The sequence below is a fragment of the Hyperolius riggenbachi genome, chromosome 4 (assembly GCF_040937935.1).
Source record: "Hyperolius riggenbachi isolate aHypRig1 chromosome 4, aHypRig1.pri, whole genome shotgun sequence".
Taxonomy (NCBI): Eukaryota; Metazoa; Chordata; class Amphibia; order Anura; family Hyperoliidae; genus Hyperolius; species Hyperolius riggenbachi.
The window spans coordinates 198568411-198587488 of NC_090649.1; the positions used below are offsets into that span (position 1 = coordinate 198568411).

Genomic DNA, 19078 nt, shown 5'->3' on the forward strand with positions numbered 1-19078 from the left:
TTTCTGCCTTGTACCTAATATTCTCCTTAACATATGTAGCAATTTTAGTAGCAATAGGATGTATGGGTGCTTTGCTATTAACCGATAAAGTCAGCACAAATTGCACGAAATTGCGCAAAAAATATGCGAAAAATTATGCGAAATGATAAAATACTACTATTACGTACTAAATCAATTACGATTATCCTCGAAATTTCGCATTACGATTACGATGCGTAAATGCGAGTTTCAATGTGAAATTTCGCATATGGCTTTTCTGTTGAATTATCTTATCTTACTTATTAACTCACAATTTATCTCCTCTTAACTGACTGAACTCTTGATTTATCTATCTTTATCTAACTTACATCATAATTTATCTCTCCTTAACTGACTTAACTCCTGGTTTAGCTTTCCTTATCTTACTTAACTCATGATTTATCTCCCCTTACTTGTTTATCTAATGAAATATCTCTCCTTGGCCCATATGCAATTCACTTTTTCACCTGAGTTTTCTCCTAGGTGATATTTTTTCGCCTTCTCATAAAAAGCCTTTTAAACCACCAACAGGCAAGAAAATACTCAAAATAATTTTGATAGTGCTTTTTCATCCACTTTTGGGTACTTTTTAAATTGTAAAATGCTGAAAAGTTTTTTTTAAAGAGAATATGAAAATGATCTCCTGGGAGATAACTCAGGAGAAAAAATGAATTGCATGTGGGCCCTTATATGTTTATCCCATGCATTAACTCTTTTTACAGTTAAACATAGGTAAGGTGAGATAATACATGAGGGACGCATTGTGAATCAACTTCCATGTCACCAAATAGCCACCCCACTTAGGTTAGTGCTTAAAATGTTATTTTATGATCACTTACCAATTCACTAAAGATGAATAAAAAAAACACTGACAACCATAAAAAATAAAACACATATTTAAAATGCATTTTCATGGACTTCCGGTTCCGGCGCCTGCATGGAAGGGTGAGAGAAGCGGAGCTCCGCTAAGCCCTTTGTCACGCAGCAGACAAACCTGCAAATAGACACCTGGTACCTACCGCCCCAGGTGCCGACAACCACCCCGAAGCCACAGAGATCCCGGATGGATCGCTACCTAACGCGGAGAGCTGCCAAAAAGGGAGAACAAGAGCGGGGCCTAGAGCAGCAAGCGTGCAGCAAGATGGCGCCTCACCCGCGAGCTCAGGACACATACGCCACAGAGGACTCCTCGCAGCAGGAGTGGGAAGAGGACTCAGAACGAGAGAGGCTGGGTAAGAGAACCCCTAAGACTCAGAGATATAAGCATATGGCCAAAGAAGTCGCTAAATACCTGATGCCAGACCTGCACAGCATCATAGAATCGGCAGTCACGCAATCACTGACCGCCATTACCAAAGAGCTGCAGACACATACAAAGCAAATAACAGAGGCACAGAAGCGCATTTCACAATGCGAAGATGATCTCTATGAGGCATCACAGCAACTGAAAGAATCTCGCAGGCAAAATGATATCTTTCATGCACGCATAGAAGACCTAGAGAACAGGTCCAGGCGAAGCAACCTGCGCATTGTAGGCCTCCCGGAGACAATTAAGCCAGAGGAACTCAAAGAGTTCTGTGAATACACACTGCCCAGCCTCCTATCAATCTCTGACCAGTGTAAAACAGAAAGAGCCCACAGAGTAGGCCTGCAAAAACGGAGTAGAGGTGAGCCACTGCCGCGTATGGTAATGGTAAAGTACCTGGATTTTACAGACAAATCTAAAATACTTAGAGCGTTCAAAACTGCTGAAAGTTCTTTAGAATATCAAGGGGCAAAACTGCGTATCTTCAATGACTATTCTCTGGAAGTCTCGCAAAAGAGGCAGGCCTTCATCCCAATCTGCTCAGCCCTTGCGAAAAGAAAGGTGAAATTTGCCCTGCTTTACCCAGCTACACTCAAAATAACTGATGCTGATGGTCGCTTTACTATCTTCAAACACCCTCAGGATGCAGAGAAGTATCTCCAATCCACGCTATTCACACCGCCGCGTAAGGAGGGTAGATCTCCTAACCACTCGCAGGAACAACCAGTAGATGGGAGAAACACTCCCCTAAATTCGCCTACTAATAATTCACCTTCTAATCTTGATCTAGCCTGACTTAAAAACCATCAGAGAGTGCAACTCTTCCAGCTCTCCTCCATAGTCAGGCAACCTAAAATACTTGGCATATTCTGCTGCTGATGTCTATGGGACTTAAGGGGCGAGGATGCTGTATAAGGTATGATGTGGGGAAGAAGCGAAGTCCACACACCATGTGGTGATGATAGGAGAATCACATATGTTCAATCTCCATTAATGTTCATCCAATTTGTTGTTTTAATACTGTTCTTAACCTCAATGGGTAAAATGGCAATAGGTTCTTTATGTTTGTTTAAGGGGATTTATAGTTGCTCACTCTCTAGTGTACATAGTAATAATGATGTTGTGTTTCTGTTATGTATTGTGCCTGGGAGACGCCTGGAAGATGCACACCTCATCAGCATGCGTGTCCTGCTATAACTAACTTATGTCAGTAAACATTTGTTCCTGGAACGTCAAGGGTCTGAGATCTCCCATTAAAAGAGGCAAAGTATTGCGTCACCTCAAAAAACTTAGGGTGGACATAGCTCTGTTACAGGAGACTCACCTCCGAGCTGATGAATACAAATTCATGCACAAAGGGTGGGTAGCAAGTTCCTTTGGGTCAGAAGCGGTAAGCAAAAAAGCGGGGGTAATGATATTAATTAGCAAAACTATTAAAGGGAAAGTGGAACTACTCCACTCAGATACATTGGGACGCTGTGTGGCTGTGAGGGTGCATCTTCCTGGAGAATGTCTAAACATTTACAATATCTATGGACCCAATGAAACTAAGGCCAAATTCTACAAATCACTGAAGACACAAATAGTACGAGGAGATACTGATAGATTTATCATAGGGGGTGACTGGAATGAGGTGATGGACATAGCTGAAGACACAAAAACTGAGTCTGGAGGTAACAGAAGGAGGAATGGAGGGGAGACAAACCTAGCCAACCTCGCCCGTGAACTTAACCTCACTGATACATGGAGATTTCTCCACCCTTGTGACAGAGAATACTCTTTCTACTCTCCCCCCCACTCCTCCTTCTCACGCATTGATTATATTTTCTTGGGTCACAATCTAATACCCAAATTACAAATAGCAGAAATTCATGATATATTAATCTCGGACCATGCCCCAATCACTATGAAACTGATGACCCAGACCCCCCGAGGTACAGACATCCTATGGAGATTTCCCTCTTACATTTACGGGGATGATGAATTCCATGTTCTCATGCAAAATTGGTGGGAAGAATTCAGTCATGACAATGCTCCTCATTCCGGTGACCCTTTTCTCTTCTGGGACGCCGCTAAGGCAGTGCTCAGGGGAAGAAAAATGGCTCACATGTCCCATAAAAAGAAACAAGTTAATAAAGCCTATGAAGAAGCAATCTCACAAGTGCGCAAAGCATATCAATCTTACCTGGTGTCCCCAAACCCCCTCACTAAAACGAACTGGCTTAAATGTCAGACAGAGGTAAACAAATGGTTTACCCTCCGAGAAATGCAGACCTTATCGAGCAAACGCCATTTTTTCTTTAAACACGGAAACAAATCTGGGAAATTGATCGCTAAAATAGCCAGAGGATCTTTAGACTATGACCATATCCTGCAAATCCAAAATAAAAATGGGTCTTTAACTCATCACCCGAAAGAAATAGTAAACACTTTTCGTGATTACTATGAAACACTATACGCAAAACCTAAGGATTGCAGTGAACAGCAGGCCACTAAATGGCTAGATGAAGCCAAACTTAACAAAATCAGTCCCCAGGATTTAGAAGAACTAAACATAAAAATAACTTCAGAAGAGGTCATCAGCACTATCAAATCTCTATCTAATCACAAAACACCTGGCCCTGATGGTCTTCCCGCAGAATTTTTCAAGATACTAAAAACAGAAATTGCCCCCACACTAGCCCGCTTATACAATAAAATTCTATGAGACGAAGGTTTCCTAAAAACAGCTAATGAAGCATACATCAAACTTATACTTAAAAAAGGAAAAGATCCCTTACTCCCAGAATCGTATAGACCAATTTCCCTAATTAATCAAGATATTAAAATCCTAACCAAACTAATAGCAACCAGACTCTATCATATCATCCCAAAAATAATACACCCCAATCAGGTGGGGTTCATAAAAGGGCGATCCGCAGTGGCAAATATTAGAAAGGTCCTCACAATACTGGAACACGTAAAAGCATACCCACAAACATATAAAAATGCTGCTCTACTTACCTTAGATGCTGAAAAAGCATTTGATGCTGTACATTGGAAATGGATGAACCTAACGTTAATTAAAATGGGGTTCTCCGGAGCCTTTCTAAATCTGATAAATCAAATATACTCCAATCCTAGAGCGCGAATTCACCTGCCGGGTTTCATCTCCAGTCCCTTAAATATATATAGAGGGACTCGCCAAGGTTGCCCCCTCTCTCCTTTACTGTTTGACATTGCATTAGAGCCCCTAGCCAGATTACTCAGCAAAGCTAACCCCGGAATAAGCATTAGTGGCAAGCGAGTCACACAGGCACTTTTTGCAGACGATGTCATTCTTTTTTTAAGCGAACCTTCCCAACAAATTCCGACCTTGTTGGATTTAATTCGGCAGGTGGGTTCGGTGTCAGGGTATAAAATAAACGCCATCAAAAGTGAATTAATGCCCCTCACCAAACAGGGAGTATCATTGCATAATAGCAACCTAGAAGTTCAAGTCACGAAAGGCCCTATTAGCTATCTAGGCATTAAAATAGCACCAGATCCCCATTCACTCTACCTTCTAAATATCACCCCATTAATTAAAAAAATCATAAATCAGATTAAAAATTGGGCAAACCTACCCCTCAATCTAGTGGGCCGTGCTGCCCTGCTGAAAATGGTAAGCTTCGGTAAACTGCTCTACCCCATGCAAGTCCTCCCTCTGCTAATCAAGCATCAGGATGTACAACTGCTAAATAAAAACTTTTCCCAATTCCTGTGGAAAGGGAAGAGAGCCAGAGTCCGCCTAAGCAAACTCAGCTTACCTAAAGATGTGGGGGGGCTGGGGACACCAGATGTTAGGCGATATAATATCGCCTGCCTTGCTAGGCATGTTCGAGATTGGATTGCTGCCACCTCCATGTTCTCCAATTACCCGCTAGAAAGTGCCATAGCAGAACCATGGACCCTGGTGGGTCTCATGCATGCATCATGGCCCCAATTACCCCCTAGGATTCGACATAGCATCCTATTTCGTGACACTATTCTCACTTGGAGGGAGTTACGCAAGATGTATCACTTACCATGGAGAATCTCCAAATATATCACACTGTGGGGCTCTCCAGGCTTCAAGGCAGGCATGCAACATGGGGCTTTTCTTAAATGGGAAGAAAAGGGCTTGCTGAGATTGGGACAAATGCTAAATCTGGAAACTCATACCTGGAGGCCTTTCTCAGAAATCAGAAATTTGTATCAAATTCCTCATACAGACTTTCTGATGTATGCCCAGGTCCGGTCCTTTGTGTCATCTCAAATAACCAAGATTTCCACTGTAGCTAACATCTCTTCTTTTGACGCCTTTATCAAACCAAGGGGAGCTGACATGACACTCTCAGCTACACAGCGAGCCCTTTCTCTCCTACAAACTAAAGGCCAAAGTAAACAGAACTTACAAGCTTGGAGTAGACACTTCCCGGATACGCAACTAGAAGAAAAGATCATTGAAGGTAACAATAAAATTAGAGCACTTATAACTAATGAGACCTGGAGAGAATCCCACCTGCTCTTTATACACCGGGCTAAATATGCTTTTGACATTAAATATAAAGTTCCTCCAAGTGGCTATCAGCCATACTGTCCAAAATGCAAATTGCCCCAAGCAAACCTGGTTCACTGCATCTGGTCATGCCCCAGCATACAGAAATTCTGGCTCTCAACTATAAAATATATCAATAGTATGTGTCATAAGAAACTAACGTTAGACCCTATGCTCTGCCTCTTCAACTACAACTCCTCTACTCCTGACCCAGCAGACCGATCCAAAATTCCATCAGAACTAGCACATATATGTGTTGCAGCTGCAAGAAAATCCATATTTAACCGCTGGATATATCCATCTACTCCTTCCATCTGGGACCTCAAATCGGAACTAAACGAACTATTCGCTATGGCCAAGATTGACACACTAATGCATAAAGAGAAAAGCTCCAAAAGCTTCTTCAAGAGGTGGAAACCGTATATTATCTACAACTTCACTAGATTGGAAATAAAAGCTCTGATGGAACCCTTTAAATATACCGCGTGGTATGCCACTGAGGATCTTCTGGGCACTCTGGGCAAACTGGCGCTGCCAGGTAGGCCTGAACAGACCACAACAGTCTGAAACTCTCTGCAAACCCATGCCGGGGACATGGGACCTCTATATCGCTAAGAGAGAGAGCTTAGTTTACTGTTCTGGGGGGGGGGAGGGTTAGATAGTTAGGTGGGGAGGGGGGAAAAAGAAAGGGAAAGGAGAATATGACACTTAATCTGAAATCGTAACTCAAATTAATTAGGACATTTAGAACTGCTATATAGATATGTGATAGTTTTTTATCTGACAAATAACTCTGCTTTGTAGCCAATTTGGGCAGCCTCTTGCTGTCACCTGTCTTAGATACTTTCTACTGTTGTAAAAGATCCTTTTCCTTGAAAAAGTTTTAAAAATAAAATAAAATATATTTGAAAAAAAAAATGCATTTTCATGAAATCGGGTGATGTAGTTCATCTGTTTTGAATTGTATTTTCCTTATTTTCATCTGTGCTCTTTTTTTTCCTGAAACTTTTGTGCTTGAATGCTGAACCACCATGACACAATCGTTATATATTGCTTTCTGAACAGTTATCCCAGCAATAGCATACTGAATTTCCCACTGGGCTTTCCATTGGACCAGACCAATAGGCCACTGGAAAATAAGAATCTTTGGGTCGCAAATTCAAATAAGTCCTGCTGGAAAATTTAATTAGCCACCGGTCAGTTGCGGCAGAGATCACAACCATTATGGACAGCAGCCAGTGGTTCTGCAATCAAGCAAGAATACTACAGAAGACAATTAGTGGAACACAAATGAAGAAGTAAAATTATAATTTTAGAAAATAGATTTCAATTTTAACCGAGTTTCCATGAATTATGTATAAAGCCTGGTATGTGTGCTTTATTTAATTCAAACTTTTAGTAACAGTGTCAGTGTTTTTATGGTGAATAGATAAAAGATCATAAAATAATCCCTTTTACCTCTTCACTTGGGTGGGATGACCATCTGGTTGCCTTATTAACAGTGTGACCAGATAGCAACATAATCCCTGCTTCAACAACCTTCATACAGTATCCTCTTATGAGAGAGACATGGGGGTACAGAAGAGCCTGCTGTCCCTTAACACATTAAAAGGGGATATATCAATCATTTTTCCTCAAACAGAGGAGCATATTTGATTTTCCAGCTAATCATCTTTATCATTATATCATAATTATTTTTTTATCTTTAGTGTCTCTTTAAAGCAACCAAGAATGAACCACGGTCCGGAAATGCTCTTTGGCATCCAGAACCTTCTCTCCACAGGTGCTGCATCCAATTCAGAAATGGACATGACACCTGAGTGGAAATAGGCCCTAAGAGGCTCATCTTAAACCTGATATGCCTGAGTCATTACTGTCCTGATGTTCTTGGATGACATAAATAGTGGATTTTATATATGAGCTGTGGATCCATCATTTCAGTAACACTCATGGCTTCTGACGTACAAAGAGCTGCAGAAGAGCATGGTTTACTGGACACTAAACAGCACCACAAAGCAGCCTACTAAATGATCACAGTCACAACCTCATACTAAGCCATTTGTAGTTTGCAGCCTATTAGCTTAATAAATCAGCCACCCTGTCTATCGCTCACACGCCACTGTACACTCTGTGTAGGTACTTCGTTTAAGCTTGTTCTTATGTGTCTATAAGCTCCATGGCTACTTGAAATAAATCACTTATGAAATACTACAGTCCAGACCAGGCATGGGCAAACTTGGCCCTCCAGCTGTTAAGGAACTACAAGTCCCACAATGCATTGCAGGAGTCTGACAGCCACAGTCATGGCTTATAAAGGCAAATGCATTGTGGGACTTGTAGTTTCGTAACAGCTGGAGGGCCGAGTTTGCCCATGCCTAGTCCAGACTCTTCTTGTACCACATACTTTCTGTGCTACTGGCTAAAGTTTTCCTAGAGAGATTAAGAATATGCCTTCCCCCTTGCAGTTTGATGAGTGGAGATGAAGCAATCAAGGCATGTGCAGCAGCCAAGCCTACATGGCCCAAAAGCTGCTCAACTGAACTCCCTATTTCTGATCATAAAATCTAAAATTTGAAACAGGAATTTTAGCTTCAAACTCTTTCAGACAGTTAACACAAAAAGTTGTGTCCGAGCACTGCAATCGCTAAGTTGTTACCGTTTAGATTCGTGCCTGGAGATGGTCTGTAAATCCTACTTTTAATAAAGCAAAGGTCAATGTGCTAAGAGGATTAAAGCATAAGGTTTAAAATGAACCCTTTAATGTTGAACTGATAAGATTGTTTGCTATATGAGTAACTGCACATTATTGTTCTCTCAACAGGTTACATAAATTAATCACTGTACATAATATCACAAAGAAACTGAACTTAATAAAGTGCATATGAAAAATCTGCATATTTAGATGAATACATTTTTTTTCTACTAAAAAAAAAAAGGAAGGGAATTATTATTTGGAATTTTTGTTGGCAGCTGTGTTTAAAAAACACCCTTTTAGAATAGGAATATCAAAGCCATAATTTTTCACTCATTTCCTAAGCCATAAGGTCTTAATTTTCATTATTTACACTGCATGGTTTTGTATGCATTTGGGTGTTATTTCCATGCAATCGGTTATTGCTATTGCTTTTTTACCAAAGGATCCGTTATAAAAAGAAAATTAAACTGGGAAATCGCAAGAAAATTGCAAAGCAACACGTTTTGTGTGCGATTTTGCTGCGCTGCCATTGACTTTAACTCAAACATAGGTGCAGCATGCACTTCTTTTGTGTTTTGGTAAAAACTGAATCCCATTCATAGAAAAGGGGCAGTGTGATTACAATGACATTAATGATGGCCTACTGACTGGCAATTCGTAGGCGAATCATGTACAATCCGGTTTTCGGATTGCATGCAGTCAGTGGTAAAGGCCTCTCATTCTTCACTGCTTAGTAAGTTTAGTAAATCAGTAAGGCCTCTTATTCTTCTTGCTTAGAAGGTTTTGGACTAGTCCATCTCTTCATGGGGGATTCTCAGGATTTCCTTTATTGTTTACAAAAGCCCTTCCGGAAAAGTATAGGCATAGATACTAGTTGGCCTCCCTACTTGTTTTCTCCCTATTTTCACAGTTTGGACTGATTAACTGCTGTTTAGTAAGTACTTTTTGAAAATAAAGAAACCTTTGTGAGTCCCCAACATGTAGATGAGCTAGTCCAAATCAGATCTGTCAGATTTTTACCACCTACTGTAAGTGACAGCAACACAGGCAAAAATACTTTTACAGTGTATTTTATTCTGGAACAAATGCACTTTTAATACATATGCAAATAAGTATATATATATTTTTTATAATGTTTTTCGCAATAGTAGTCCATTAACTTAATTTATATCACGCTAACATTTAATCCCAGGTAAACTTACCCTAGAAATTCCCATAAACGATCAAAGACTCCAGGACTTCTATTTTCTGGGCTCTGGGTAGACTGCGACATGGAAGAACAATAATACCTTTCCTTGCAGGAGAAATGAGAGGATGAGTCCATAATCCTTTAAAGAGTAAAAAAAGAAAAATAAACATATTCTTTGATGTCACCATTGATTTATGAATGGATATTCAGGAATAAAATAATCTTCAAGTCTGCAGCAGAAAGGTTTAATGTTTTTCATGACTAATGCTGAGCAAAAATTATATCAATTTTCATACTATAGATGTTTCATTAGATTTTGTTTTTGTATTCGATATATTAAAAAAGGATGCCCAGAGGTTTGATAATTTTGTTGAATAAAATTTGATTGGGAAATGGTTGTGCTGTGGGAGATCAGTGGGCAGAGCACTGGGGAGGAGGGGTGTTGGGCCAAGGGCAGAAGCAGCACCAGAGTATGCACAGCCAAGCTTACAGAAGTGTTAGGGATTTCAGATTGGATCTCTGCTGATCAGAAATAAAAAAAGCTATGTATACATTTCTTTCCAGCAGGGATGTACCAAGTAACATCACAGTAAACGTGTCTATACGTTGTAAGTGGTTTTAGGTTTTTTTAGGTTCCATTGCAAATAGGGCAGTGAGTGACCCAGAATACAGGAAAGGTAAACCAAGACTGAAAAAGTTTGGTTGTGAAGTACAAATTTTGTTAAAAGGAACAGGAAGGGACAGGGAAACATTTCTGGGAAGGCCACAAAGGCCATGGCCTTGGACAGAAAAAAAGAAGAGTGATAGGACTCCGGAGAGATAAGAGGTCACATGTCAAAGTAAATCATCTTTCCTGGTCCAAAGTTGCACTGCTTTGTTCTGCATATACTTTCTAAAGCCTGAATTCCAGAGTTCCAAGCATCCCCCTTACTTCCGACCGCACAGTGTGATGAAAGTCTGAGTCCTCTGCTACATATGCTGTCACCTAATGATCCTGTCCTCTGTATGATCAGTGGGGCATACAAGCTGCTGTAAGAATTTCCAGGGTTTGTACGGTAGAGAGCAGAACTCCTGATCTGTGAGTTTTCCTGCACACCTCCATGGATAGGTAATATCAGCTTTACTAGTTTGCTCTCCCCCACCTCCAACTGTCAGTTTATTGCTGGCCACCCGCTGTTAATGACCTGAGCCCTGCATTCCTCCTTTCCCTCTTGTATCTCTTCCCTCTAAATGTATGGCTTTTTTTCTCTAGAGAAGTTTATGGCAGCAGCAGTCTCTGTGCTAAAGTTTAACCCTCTCCTGTTTTATTTTAAGATGTGTCACTGCACTTCTCTTTAAATCCCCAAGTGCAAATTTTCACTCTTTAAATGGTACTTGAGCTGACATTATATCTATGTCAGCGTGTGTAATACGAGATCCTTCTACATACCTGTTCTTTGTTTTGTATGGGCTTCTCTCCATTACTCTGCCCCCTCTCCCCCCATTCATTTGTGGCTCAGACTGCAGTCAGTCGCACAGAGAAAAAAGGAGAGCATGCTCTGACCACTCACACTCCCTGCTGTAATTTTACACTCCTACCCAGCTGCCCAGATGTGCACAGCAGCTGAGACCAGGAGTGTTATGGGTATGCATACTTGACAAGTACTGTTCTGCTCATACACGAGTTTCATTTCTCAAGTTTGCATGCCCAGAATATTCTTGGCTGCCATGCACATCCAAGCAGAAGCACGAAATTACAGAGAGCGCGAGTAGACAGAGCATGTACTGTTTTTTCGTCAAACGGGGGCAGAGCAGAGCAATGGAGGGGAGTCCATTCAAACCAGCGATCACTAGTAAGGGTGTTGGACAGAATGCTGTTGGTTGCGTGGGTGGGTGGGAGTGTCGATTGTAGACAGTGGGTACTGCAAAGTTTAAAATCGGGAACAGTCATTGCCAGTTACTAAGTATGTGAAGTACTGAATCTGTGAGAATATTGGAACTTGAGCTAATGAATCTCTGTAGGCCAAAGTAGTAGACTATGAATGACGAGTAGTGTAGATTTTCACCTTACTTTCACCTGAATTTCTAGCAAGGGAAGGTAAAAGACCTTTGTGAGAATGGCAAAAACAATTTTTTTTCAAAAGAATTTTAGACAGGATTGAGGAGCTTAGCCCATGTCCACTCAGCCAAATGCATGCATTTACCACATGTTATTACAGTGCAATGATAATTGCATTAACCTTTCATTTGAATGATATCTGGTATATAATGTGGCATACATGTAGCTAGCTCTTATTTGCATATGTCACCTTGTGGACATTTCTTGTGAAAGTTTACCTTTAAAAATGAGTTGCTGATGAAGACTGGCTATGTTTTTGCTTGACTGGTTTTCTGCTGCCAAAAGGCGGGGTCAAAGGTTGATGTGGCAAACAAGCTATGCTTTCTGAGAGGGATTGTAGCTGCCCAGTTAGCATATATAACAATTACATACTCCTTGCTCATAGTCTAGCTAGGAGCCCCTGAAGAAATACGAGCCTGCATTTTCACCTGACCCAAATGTCACTGAAAGGCAAGGTCAAAGTCTCAAGGAATGCAAGACTTCTTTACCAGGGCAAAGAGAGAAATAGACTAATCACTGAAGTGTATTTATCATGGAGGACTTCTGTGCTGTGTACAACCTATCAGGCCCAGATTTCTGTGGTTTACCTTCTATATGGTGTGTGAAACATCCCTGGTCTCAAACTGGGTGGAAGGATGACTTAATGTTAACCAAGTGGCATGGTCTTCTCCTAGCCATATGCTGTCTAGAACTGCCTAAAGAGGAGTGGGTGTGAATTAAACTGACTTGACTTTTGGTACTAGAATGTAAAGTCATTGATCAGTTTTGAAAAGTGAGCAATGTTCTAGTAGAAGCACATTGCTCTGCACATTGCATCTGCATTTGCATATCCTCACCTGACTCTGAAGACATAAGCTAAATCACCAAATAAGGCTTCATTTTTCCCTTCTGCAGGAACATGGTATAGTTACCAACATCAGTGGAGGGCTAAAACTGTCAAACTGTGAAAATCAAGTTTAAAGTCCCATCCTTAAACACCTTCAAAACCTTCAAACAAGCCCTCAAAATACACCTCTTCAAGACCCCCCTGCATCAATACCATACTCACTCTGCTGAGCACCTATTATGCAACCCATATCTAGCGTGTCCCCACCCCCTCCCTTTAGATTGTAAGTCTCTGGCAGGGTCCTCCCCTCTAGTGTATCCAACTTGACCATGCACCCCCTTCATTGGGTACACTTCCTGCGGACTGATTTGGGCTTGAACTACCGGTATGTGGCCTCTAAGACTTAACCTCCATTACATGATCTTGTATCCTGTACCATGTACCTTTTTGCCTGTCTCCCTACTTATCTATTGTTCAATGCTGCATAATAGGTTCACACTTTATAAATATAATAAATGATACACTCCTACGCATATCTATAAATAAAAATGCATGGTTGTGTCAGAAAATAACGATGCTCAAACAAGGTTTTCCTATTTCTATGTTTTCTGTCCTTGACAATATTCTGTAAACACTGTTGCACAGTTTGCTGAACAGTGACCAATGAGAAAATGCGCTGACCACTTTGTTATGTCTCCCTCTGTTGGTACTTCACTTAACAAACATGTCCAATTTATCACTGATGCAATTTAAGCCAAAGCGTGTCTTCAAAACTTTCCTGTGTGACACTTGGCTGGTTGCTATTCTAGCATAAGGTTGACTCCTTGCTGGGCTAGACACGCTGATATATAACCCTATGCTCTGGGCTGAGAAAGCCCTTGGCTACATAGTAGGTACTGTGACCTGGTGCCTGAACTCCCAGTTTAGTAATCATTCCCTTTAAAAAACGTTTTTTAAATCACCCATTAAGAATCTTTCACCACTTCTGAAAACAACAGGTAAAGCTAGCACAGGGCTTGAAATTAGGACTGCCCATCTTCTCACTAAGAGGAAGACTTTCCTCTTTATCAAAAATAGTTGAAATATTTGATGACTTCAGCAATAGTATAGGGTTACATTTTATATTTTATATACTTTTAATATAAAGCTATAACACAGAGCTGCAAGGATCAGAGGGTGCAGGCGGCAGTAAGTCACCCACCAACCATAAATCATTAGAGTTCTGAAACTCCACCCCCTTCAGAGACAAGACAACCCTGGTCATCTTTGTCCAAAGTGTTCTCAGGCTCTTCAGCCACAGAGCTTCAGAACACTTTATTTATAAAACAAAACAAAACAAAAAAACGAAACACCACAGTGGTTTTGATAAAGGGGCGGAGTTTCGGAGAACTGATGATTAACAGGTGGCAGGTGAGCAGGTGGGTTACTGCTGCTGACACCTGGTGATCCGTGCAGCTCTGTGATAGATCTTTGCATAAAAGGATTTAAACATTATTTAAAAAGTACTCTTTCGGGCAGGGTCCCTATCAGAATTCACAATGTTGTCTACACCTGACGTTCATTGACCACTTAATGATGCTCCATATTTTATAAGAAGTTTCCTCAACTTATCTGCATCAGATATTCTTAACCCCACCATGGCTGGGAGTCAGCAAGAATGAGGCTCGAACTCCTGAGCAATAATGGCTTTTAACATTTCATAGTCTGTTGCAACTTAGTTGCATCCTTTCCAAAGCATCCTTTTCCCAGTCTTAAAGGGGAACTTCAGCCTAAACAAACATACTGTCATTAAGTTAATTAAAATAGATAGGCAAGCTAATCTCTCATCCACCCTGTTTTAAAAAAACAGGCAAAGGTTTGTGATTTCATGGGGGCAGCCATCTTTTTCATGGAGTCAGCCATCTTTTTGGTTAAAAGGAAGTGACGGGGAGCATGAGACACAGTTCCAACTGTCCTGTGTCCTGATCACTCCTCCCAGCTGCGTGCGCTAGGCTTTATACCTCAAATTCAAAATAATAAAAATAATGTACCAAAACAGCAGAATGAGAACAACAACATCAGAAATCCCATCATGCTTTGCACAGCATCAGGGGAAAAATGCCCAGGCAGTTTTCTTCTGTGCAGCTAAAAATGAGGCTTGGGTAAGAAAAACAAAGTTCTGATGCTGTGAAACTGTTAAAGAAACACCAAGCCTTTTCAGTGCTGCTGAGTAGATTTTTAGTCTGGAAGTTCACTTTAAGGACTAGCTGGTAATACAATAAGGGATACTTGTGATGTTATCACTGCATTCATAAGTGGGTGACTAAATAGCTGCCCCCACTTAGTTACAGGAGATCTTTTATGAACTACAGACCTGTGTATCACAAAGAGTTAAATACATTAAAAAAAATTACTGAGAATGCACCCTCCCAGAAAGACATGTGGGTTGCCTCTGATCAAGGGGCCAAATGGTACCTCTGCCTTCCTGGCTAATAGGGCTGATTGAAAAATTTCAATTTTGATTTTGTCGAAAGTCAGTGTTTTGCAGGCAATACCGAATATGGTGTTTCGATTTTCGTGTTCTGAAGGAATTTATAAAAAAATGGCATAGATTTCCATGGTTACTATCAAAGCTCCCATACATGCCATCATCACCAAATTTGCCACATATTTTAGGGAGATCACTAGAAACATGGTAAAAAAAAAGTTGTGAAAAGACTATGTTGTTTTTGAGAAAATTGATTTTAAAGTTTAGTTTCATAGGAAAAATGCTTTTTAATTTGGGTAAAATGACACATTGCTGCGGTACACTGTACTGCATTGTGAAATCTGAGTTCTGTATACACATTGTATACATTTCATGAAAATGGACATCATGAGGTCTCCCCTTACAAACTCCTTTAACCCCTTGCAGGCTGGGATAGCCAGAATGCGGAGGCTGAACTAAGTGGAACTCCACACCCTGAGCTATACCAGTCTGCATGGTCCATGATTTAGGGGGGGCTCTGGAAGAAAGGGGTGGCCAAGCCTTCCTATCTCCCCCAGAGCCCTTGTCCAATCCATGCCCAGGAGGAGGTGGAGGTTTTCAAAGCCCGAGAAGTTCAAGGTGTTTATGGTGGCATCCAGGAGGCCCTTTTAACAAGTAGACAATGCCTACGCATGGATAGAATATTCTGTTGGAAGACTGCTTCAGTGTAACTTCTCACACAAAATTAGATTAATGTGAAAATCAGATAGTGTGGCTCAGCTCAATCACATGGACCCCTATAGGAATCCTGTCTGGCTGTCTTTATTGTGGCTTTTATATAAATAATCATTGTGTTGAAACAGTACCAAGCAACACGCTTAGATTTGCAAGAGGGCATTCATAACATAAGGTGCTATTAGACAGTTTAAAAATGAATCATCATAATAATACCATACTCTATGGAAAGCTGAATAGCAACGCACTATTATCATCAAATAAAGCTTTCATGAGGGATACCAGGTGTACAGTTGTGGTCCTTTTTCTCCAGGTATGAAGTATCAAAGCAACTGCTATTTATGTTTTCAGTTCTTATGTATAGATTGCAGCAAGCTGCTGGCAGCATCCTCCAGATCCTGAAATTGTCCCCTACGTCAGGATCAGGCAGTAGTGCGATGGGGAGGGAGGAGTCAACTGTTTCTATTCTGTAAAGAGAAGGTACCATGACGCAGTACACTCGCCTCTACAGCCAATAAGGAGGTATGTATATTAACAGAACTGCGTAACACCTACCGGTATCTTTTGAAATGCGTAAAGAGAAATATATTTAGGGAAGGTTAGAAGGACAATTAATAATTCAAAAGCAATTTTAATATATTCACTGATATTTGCACTGGTCACAAAGAATGTTTTATAAAATAAGGTACGCCTTAAAAGAACCCATACAATAATTTAGAGATTGTGTCATGATCGCTGCTGCAGCAGGTATTGCTCGAAGTAGTAGTGCTGCAGCTCAGGCAGTTCTGATCTCTTTCCATGCAAGCTGCATAGCTTTGTCTGCCTTTCCCTGCTGTCAGCTTGTGACTGATTATCATTCACCTGTGTGGGAATCTGCATGTCTGCTCCCATTGGATGACCTCAGTATAAAGATCTGCTTCCTGCAGGACTCCTCGGGTTTTCATAGCTTCAGTTTAAGCCTGTCTTGCTGTTGCTTCAGCCCCCGATCGTGTTTCTTGTTCTAAAGATACTTTGCTGGTCTTTGCATCATATATTGGTTCATTGCCAATATATATGCATACCAGCACGTTTATTATTTTCCTTGTATTCGTGTTACGTTGATACATCAGTGTCGCTGATGTATACGCACACGAACTGTTTATATCCTGTTCTGTTACCGTTTGTGGATTGCGTTCATCTCTGCAAAGAGATAACGAATCCTTCTGAATCCTGTTCTGTTACCGTTTGTGGATTGCGTTCATCTCTGCGAAGAGATAGCGAATCCTTCTGAGTCCTGTTCCCTGTATTACTCCTGTCCTAGTCAGAGTTCCTGCTTATGTCATATATCGGTTCATTGCCGATATATACATATGTTAGTCAGACGTTACAAATAGTTTCATTGATAGCTGTAATTGTAATACGCTAGGAAAACATACTTATTGTATTTTTGTCTGTGTTACATTCATCTATCTTGATCCTGCTATTTCCTGACTATCCTGTCCTGTCTTTGTGAGACACGCCATCGCTGCAAACGCATTGGCTGCCTCATTCCAGTCTGTCTTGTTTTGGACGCTTGCTGTCACTGAGTAGCGGCTAGCTAGCAAGCGTTCATTCTGTCTACCTGTCCTGATCTCCTCAGTTCTGGTTTATGCGCTCAGCGCTACTTTGCGCTGAGACGTTATAGCGAAAGTATTGTTTGTGGCTGTCGGATCTGCACCGGCTCTGTGCGCCACAATCTCCTATTGGAGTCAGTCCTCCCCTCCACTATACTAGTGATAGCCTGTTTCCTTGTGCTAGTGTGTGTACCTCCTCCACGTCAGCTCATGCGTTGCATGCTGACTGTGGAGAATACACCACCAAGCCTTACAGATTGCTCGTCAAAGTATAAACACTTGTATTAAAGGACAACTAAAGTCAGAGGTATAAGGAGGCTGCCATATTTATTTCCTTTTAAACAATACCAGATTTACAGGCAGCCCTTTTGATCTATTTGGTTGAAGTCGTATCTGAATAACACCAGAAACAAGCATACAGCCAATCTTGTCAGATCTGACAATGTCAGAAGAAACACCTGATCTGCTGCATGCTTGTTCAGGGTCTATAGCTAAAAGTATTTGAGGTGGAGAGGATCATCAGGGCTTCCAGACAACTAGTATTGCTTAAAAGGAAATAAATATGGCAGCCTCCATATCACTCTCGCTTCAGTTTAATCCTACCTTTATCTAGGCATACATATACAGTACATAAGATTGGACAACTGAAGAGCAAAACTATCATAGAGAAATGGTTCACAAATTTGAACTTTCCCTCCAAAATGGAAACATAAGGACATGTGGGATGTGAGGAAGCTAAAGCTCAGATCTATAGAGCAAATTCAGGTTTATATATAAAATATGTCTTGGTTTGAACATAAGATGAGCTCAGAAATAAAAGCGTGCGTCATTTCACCCCGTTATTAAAATGTTGCATTCACTTCACTTGTTTTTCTACAGCAGGTTCACTTTAAGGTGATAGTGCCATGTCAAAATTATAAATCCTCTTTGTAGTTATACCACTAGGCACCCCTTAAAGAGATTATCTAAAGGAAAAGTGAATTTAAAGCCCCTTGAAATGAAGAAAAAAATGTAATATCTAACAGCAGGGCTAGTGCAATTGTGTATATATTGTTGCCCTGTATATCTTGCCTCTCATTGTGCCACCTAAAGTTAATCGCCGGGGATATTAAACAGCTTATCAGCAGTATTATGCAGGAGAGGTGCCTGGCTCTTCTACTGACCACATATGCTATTGCTCCGTTGTTATTGCCTGATGAAGCGGGATCAAACCTGCGAAACGCGTTGCATATTTGGAGTTCATAAATAAAATATATTGACTGTGTTTACTACAGTCGTTGTGTGTCTACTTGGAGGAGGTAAGTCCACCACTACCTCCTCTATTTACCAAGAATTTGGTTTTTAAGCTCATTTAGCTTCCTTTTAGCGCCTCTGTTCTCCTGCATAATATTGAGTCCACCCTGGGTGGAGGGTTGAACCCCCTTTTTCTACAGAGAGCGACTACTTATTCCTGAGTGGGGTCAGGAAAATCTCCCCACCTGCCTTTACAGTGGTCGCCTAATGGTAACCCTGGTTTGTGAGTATTAATATTTACTCTATCTAGTAACCATTTACCAGTACATATTACACTATTGGGGCTCTTGGTGTTTCTTGTTTTTAGCTTATCAGCAGTGCA

At 40.9% G+C, this 19078-nt stretch overlaps 1 protein-coding gene across 1 annotated transcript in view; it reads right to left on the minus strand.

The window, feature by feature from the left end:
- The window catches only part of TP63 (tumor protein p63), a 212365-nt gene that overhangs the window by 164208 nt on the left and 29079 nt on the right, over positions 1-19078 (minus strand). Inside the window, exons 2-3 of the mRNA XM_068281212.1 lie at positions 9780-9905; positions 9222-9224 (exon numbers count right to left, since the gene is read on the minus strand). Of these exons, the coding sequence (XP_068137313.1) occupies positions 9222-9224; positions 9780-9905 (129 nt within the window). The remainder of the gene's footprint in view (positions 1-9221; positions 9225-9779; positions 9906-19078) is intronic.